The sequence below is a fragment of the Pseudorca crassidens genome, chromosome 10, assembly GCF_039906515.1.
Source record: "Pseudorca crassidens isolate mPseCra1 chromosome 10, mPseCra1.hap1, whole genome shotgun sequence".
Lineage (NCBI taxonomy): Eukaryota > Metazoa > Chordata > Mammalia > Artiodactyla > Delphinidae > Pseudorca > Pseudorca crassidens.
In genome coordinates this window covers 66,662,050-66,668,040 of record NC_090305.1, presented here as the reverse complement: position 1 = coordinate 66,668,040, position 5,991 = coordinate 66,662,050, and the positions used below count along the sequence as shown (strand labels likewise).

The 5,991-nt window shown below is 60.0% G+C and overlaps 1 protein-coding gene across 2 annotated transcripts; it reads left to right on the top strand.

The window, feature by feature from the left end:
* Window positions 1–299: 299 nt before the first annotated feature.
* MYL3 (myosin light chain 3) lies at window positions 300–5,769 on the top strand. 2 transcript variants are annotated; one of them, XM_067754141.1, is made up of 7 exons: window positions 300–500; window positions 2,720–2,747; window positions 2,885–3,034; window positions 3,853–4,026; window positions 5,107–5,184; window positions 5,300–5,342; window positions 5,438–5,769. In XM_067754141.1, exons 1-6 carry the CDS (start codon window positions 366–368, stop codon window positions 5,326–5,328), a joined length of 594 nt encoding a protein of 197 aa, XP_067610242.1. In that variant the 5' UTR covers window positions 300–365; the 3' UTR covers window positions 5,329–5,342; window positions 5,438–5,769. The 2 variants fall into 2 exon arrangements, with proteins under 2 accessions (XP_067610242.1, XP_067610241.1); XM_067754140.1 differs by having other exon boundaries at window positions 301–500; window positions 5,545–5,769.
* The last annotated feature ends 222 nt before the right edge of the window (window positions 5,770–5,991 follow it).

Below are 5,991 nucleotides of genomic sequence, written 5' to 3'. Positions count from 1 at the left end.
TTATTGACCTGCTGAGGGACAGCAGGGCCCCTGCGTATGTGCGCGTGCTTTTGAGGGTGTGTGTGGGGGCTGAGCACCGACCTCTGTCCTCCCCTCCCCCGCTCTCTTCCCAACAGGTGATTGGGAGGAATGAAGAGCCCTCCCTCTCCCCCACCCATTCCTGAGACTGAACAATGCCCCCCCAGGCCCCAAAATAGCCACTGAGCCTAGCCAATGTCCTTTTATGGCTCTGTCCCCATTGTGCCCTGCAGGGGTGGGGCTGGGGTCATGAGGTGTCCAGGCAGGATAAAGGCTGGTTACGGGAAGGCTCACCTACCCGGCTCTCTGCTTCCTTCTCTCCACGTCCCTCTCTGCTTACAACCTCCATGGCTCCCAAAAAGCCAGAGCCCAAGAAGGATGACGCCAAGGCAGGCGCCAAGGCAGCTCCAGCTCCCGCACCTGCACCCGCACCTGTACCAGAGCCCCCCAAGGAACCTGAGTTCGATGCCTCCAAGGTCAAGGTGGGTGTGGGAGCTGGGTTTCCGTGGGAAGGGCAGGGTAGGTCAGTGGATCTACCCCGTGGAAGACCAGGCTCCAGAAAGTGAGTACTGAACTGAAGCTGGAAGCTTCAGGCATCAGGAGGGCTGCAGCAGGAGGGAGGGTGGTCAGACATCAGGCAGGACTCCCCCAGTGCTGCTGAAGGGACTATTTTTTTAGTGGTTGGAAACTGACTCTCCCTTGTCCTTTTCCCTGGACCTCACATCCTTGGGGAATCCTGGACCTGCCTGTGCCCCTCACCCCCGCAGCCAGGCAGGGATCTTTCTTGTCCAGCTGTGGGGTCTTAAGTCCATACCAAGTTCCCCAGGGTGGACAGGGTGGGGAGTAAAGGGAAGCAGGGCTCCTGCCCAGTCTGGGTCACACTCACCCCTGCCAAGGTCCCTGAGCCCCAGAGCTGGTGGGGCCTCAGCTTTGAGCTGGCGATACTGAGCCAGTCTGGGTAGGTCATGGAGGAAGCTGGTCTTGGAACTGTGACCAGTGGCCCCAGGAGCCCTTCCCCGGCTTGGCTTGAAAGCCTTTCTCAGAGTCTAAACCTGGAGAACGAGCCATGAGTCCCACCTGCGGCATCTGCATAGTGGCACGTACCCGTGTCCTGCCCGTTGCCTGTTCTCGGCTGGCCACTGGCCACTGCTGCCCTGGCTGCTGGCTGAGGGGCCCCATGGAGCCCTCCCAGCCCTTCACGGTCCCCAGCGAGACCTGCAGCCCATCTGCACAGGTCCGTCTCCATTCCTGAGCCCTTCCTGGAGGCACCTACCTTGTCCCTCAATACACGGGCTCAAATCCCAACTCTGCTCCATTCCCATCACTGCTCTAAGGCTTAGTTTCCTCAGCTATAAAATGGGACAATAAGTCCTCCTCACAGGCTGTTGGGAACCACTCATGGCAAGTGCTCCGTGGAGTTGACTCTGACTCCTGACCATCCCCAGACCCCAGGTTTGTGTCCCACAGGCCCCCTGGTGAGGGTCAGCCAACCCTAGGGCCCAAGGTGGCATTGTGTGGTCTCACCGGATCCGAGGCTGCACAGACTCCCCTCTGAGCAGAGGAACTAGTGCGGCCTCTCCCGTGACCCCTGCGGAAAGCTGTGCGGGGGCCCAGGGCCCGTAGTCTCAGCAGGCTTCTTGGTGGAGAGAGCTCTCGGGGGCGCCAGGAGCAACAACTTGGTCTTCCCAACACAGGGCTAAGCCAGAGGGTTGGGAGGGACAGCTCAGCAGGGTGACAGGGGCAGGATCCCCCTCTGCACTGGTGTGCACTACTGAGGTTGGTGGAGGGGACTCCAAGGGAGCAGCAGTGGGAGAGGCGCCAGTCAAGTCCCCCTCCCCCAAGCTCCTTTCCCTTGTGCGACCTTGACCTTGGGGCGAGTGACTGCAGTGATAAAAATAGACCTGGTATCCAAGTGAGGAGGGGGAAACCGGGTCCCAGGAGGCCTCCTGACCTCAGGTGGCCCCGATGTGGCCTCAGCAAACACTCAACCGCTGGGCCCTGGCCCCCTGCTGTGCCACGCTGGGGGCTGCCCTGCGCTTATGGACAGGACTGTGTAAGACTCAGGTGTAGGCAGGGCCACGTGAGTGAAAGTGCCCAGCCTTGAGGGCTCTGTGAGGGGCAGACACATGCAAACAGATGCACACACAGGTGTGCGAACGCACATGCACATCGCACACACACCCCCTCCTGCAAATATGTTCTCATGGTGACAGGGCTCTGCGGCCTGCCCCCTCGCCTTTCCTCCTCCCGCCCCCGCCCTGGTGAGATGAGGCCTCCCATCTCACCTATGTGGACAGTCTACCCACTGGGCCCCAGGCCTGGCAGAGCTGGCAAAGCCAGTCTGTGCTTCAGGCACGTCTGTCCAGGACCAGGGGCCTCAGGTAAGGCCCACCCCGGGCTGGGGATTCAGGGCACCAGGCCTCCCTCCTCACCACTTCCCCTGATGAGGCCTACCTGGTGTCAGGGTCTGGGCACTTGCAGACCCAAGGTCCTCAGGTGGGATGGCAGGAGGGGTAAGGAGGCAGGAGGGAGTCAAGGTGGACTGCAGGAGGTCCTGGGCAGTGGAAGCTGGAATCCTGGAATGTGGACGGGTTGGGGCAGCTGAGGGGTTGAGGCCTGGTCTGGGCGTGGAGGCACCAGGAGGACGCCTGGCCCCATCCTCTGAACCAGACACTCAGAATCTTTGGGGGTCTCCTTTCAGATCGAGTTTACGCCGGAGCAGATTGAAGGTGAGTGGGGGTTTTGAGCCAGGGGCTGCAGGGTTGGGGCCCGGGCCCCCCAGGCTGAGTGTCCTCCCCTGCAGTGTGGGGCGAGTCGGGGGGGGCTGACTCTAGAAGTGTCTGCAGCTCACGCCCTCTCCCGGCAGAGTTCAAGGAAGCCTTCACGCTGTACGACCGCACACCCAAGTGTGAGATGAAGATCACGTATGGGCAGTGTGGGGATGTCCTGCGGGCGCTGGGCCAGAACCCTACACAGGCCGAGGTGCTCCGAGTCCTAGGGAAGCCGAAGCAGGAAGGTTGGTACGCCCGGCCTGAGACGTGTCCCCATTAGGGCCAGTCCCGGGGGAGACCCCCAGGGTGGGCCGCCATCGCTGGTGGGACAACCCGGGAACTCCCCTGCTGTGCATTCTCCTAACATCCTCCCGCTGTCTGGAGGAGGACCTGGAGGCCAGTCTCAGGTGATGCTGGCAAGGTGACGAGCAGTGAGGGTTCCTGTACCATCTGGCCCCACGCCTATTTGCCAGGCCTCCTGGTCGTAGGGGACTGACAACAGCGCGAACTAGCTTCAGCAGCAGGTGTGAGGGCAAGCCAGGCCGTGTCTGGCCTCAGCATCCCATATGCTCTCCCTGTCCTTCCCGGCCTCCTGGGCATCCCTCTGTGGGGCAGGGTCAGCTTCCCTCACCACCATGGCCAGAGAGGGTTGCCTGCTTTGCCCCAAGGAGGAGTGAGACCCAAGCCCTCGCCACAGGTGCGGAAGTCCCAGAGAAGGTCTCTGATCGGCCCAGCTGCTCTCGACCAATCACAGGTGTGGGGAGAGCGGGGTTGATAAGAAAAATAGAGAGACGCTAGCGAGAACTGTTCCCCAAAGAAGAGCAGAGGTGCTAGTCAGAGCCCACTGTCGTGCCACTGTCCTTGTGAACAGCAAAGGACGATGTGAATAATGCATTTCTCAGTTGACGGTAAAGTGCCTTGTGAGGGTGGAGGGCTTTGTAAGTGACAGACTGGTGTAGACTGCATTGGGGGCTGGGTGAGGGCAATAGCTCCTCATTGCCGGACACAGGGGAGGGATGCCCTTCTCCCCTCAGAGCCTGATGCTTGGGCCATCTCTCCCCAGAGCTTAACTCCAAGATGATGGACTTTGACACGTTCCTGCCCATGCTCCAGCACATCTCCAAGAACAAGGACACGGGCACCTTCGAGGACTTTGTGGAGGGGTTGCGGGTCTTCGACAAGGAGGGCAACGGCACGGTCATGGGCGCCGAGCTCCGCCACGTGCTGGCCACGCTGGGTGAGGGCAGCCTCCTCCCCACCCCACTCTCTCCTTCCTGGGGCCTCCGGGGGAAACCACTCTGTCACCCACCGGGTCTGTTTCTCACTTGTGAAATGGAGGGTGATGCAGTCAAGGTGCCTCGATGGCAGGAGACGGAAATGTGGGGAACTTAGAAATTTAGGTGGGGAGTAAAGAAAGCCAGCCGGTGCAGCTCACAGAACTGGAGGGGGATAGGAACAGCTCTGGGGACAGGGTGGGGCAGGGCGGTACATCCAGGGGGATCAATCCAGTCCTTGTGTTCATTGCCTCAAGGTCAAATTCCAGAGCCCAAGAGGTACTGGGCCTGCCCCTTGGGCATCTTGACCCCCGCTGTCAGGTGCCTGGCTGGCAGGAGCGCTCCTTTCTCACAGAGAAGTTTTCCTACAGCAAATGTTCATTGAGCACCAATTGTGTCTGCGCAAAGGGAACTCTTCCCGCACCAGACATTTACTGAGCCTACTGTGTGCTCAGCCCTGTGCTGGTCTCTGGGGTTTTGTGTGTGTGTGTGAGACTGGGGGCTAGGAGGTGTGAGGGAAACTGCAGTGGGCATTGCAGTGGGGGAAGCAACACAGCACATACAAAAGCACAGAGGCGGGAAAGTTCCGTGGGGAGCAGTGGTGGTGTCTCTTGGTGCCCTCCATGGTCATCCCCTAAGGTCCCCAGCTCTATCTTAGGTGTCCTTCCTCTAGCCTTGAAGGGCTGCCCCGACGGACTGCTTCCAGGGAGATGGGGGACCTGGCCTACTCCTGACGGAGGGAGTCCCGCCAGCCTGTTGAGGACAGGGGACAGTATGTGCTGGTGGCCTGAACAGCAAGATGGCACTGTTACGGACAGAGCCCAGGCTCGGAGAGAGTGCCAGGCCTGCACCCCAGGCCTTGCCCTTTTTGACTTGTCACTGATTCTTCTGGTTTCAGAAATAAGGGTGACAGCCCAGGTCTCGTGTGTACCAATATGAGGTGTGGGAATACTGGAGAGGCACACCCACCATCCAGCGGGGCTCAGGGGGCCCCCCACCCTGCACACCTCAACAGTGCTGACTCAGCTTTCCACTCCTGCCAGGTGAGAGGCTGACAGAAGATGAGGTGGAGAAGTTGATGGCTGGGCAAGAGGACTCCAATGGCTGCGTCAACTACAAAGGTAAGCTCAGCAGGGCAGGGAGTCTGCAGGCGGGAGCAGGGCGTTAGGATCCTAGGTCGCCACCTTTGGCTACCCAGGGCCGAAGCCCTGCTGCTCACTCCTTCCTTCTTTTCAGCATTTGTCACGCACATCATGTCCAGCTGAACCTCTTGCCCCAGGTGAGACCTCCCACCCTCCCTTCCAAACCTGCTACCACCTTTGCCACCTCTGCTGATTTCAGCCCCATTGTCCCCCTCCTGCCTCTGTCATCCAGATCCCCTGTTGCCACCTCCCCAGCTCCACCAAGTCCAGTTCTCAGCTGACATCCCGCAGCCTTGCTTGCACCTCTCCACTGTAACCTGTGACCGCCTTTGCTCTCAGGGAGCCCGGGGAGGCCGTGCTGGGGACAGCTCATCTTCCACTCGAGTTGCTGACACCCGTGGCCTGCAGCCTGTGGGACGGAGGGGAGCACCTTGACACTCCTGCACAGGCTCTCTCTGCACAGCTCTGCGGGGCTGTCATCTCTCCCCATCAGGCTGCACTTGCCTGTGACTGCATCTCTGTCCCCGGCCCTTGGGCCTCATGAATAAATGGCTTCTTTCCTTCTTTCTTTCCTCCCTCCTCCCTCCCTTGCTTCCTTCCTCCCTTCTTTCTCTTCTTCCTTCCTTCTTCCCTCCCTCCCTCCCTCCCTCCCTCCATTCGTTCATTCATTTGTTCGTTCGTTCCTTCCTTCCTTTCCTCCCTCCTTCCTTCTCTCTTCTTTGTGGCCCTTTGGTTGACTTTTATAAAAATCTATGAGCCACACACGGTGAGCCCTGGACAAAACGA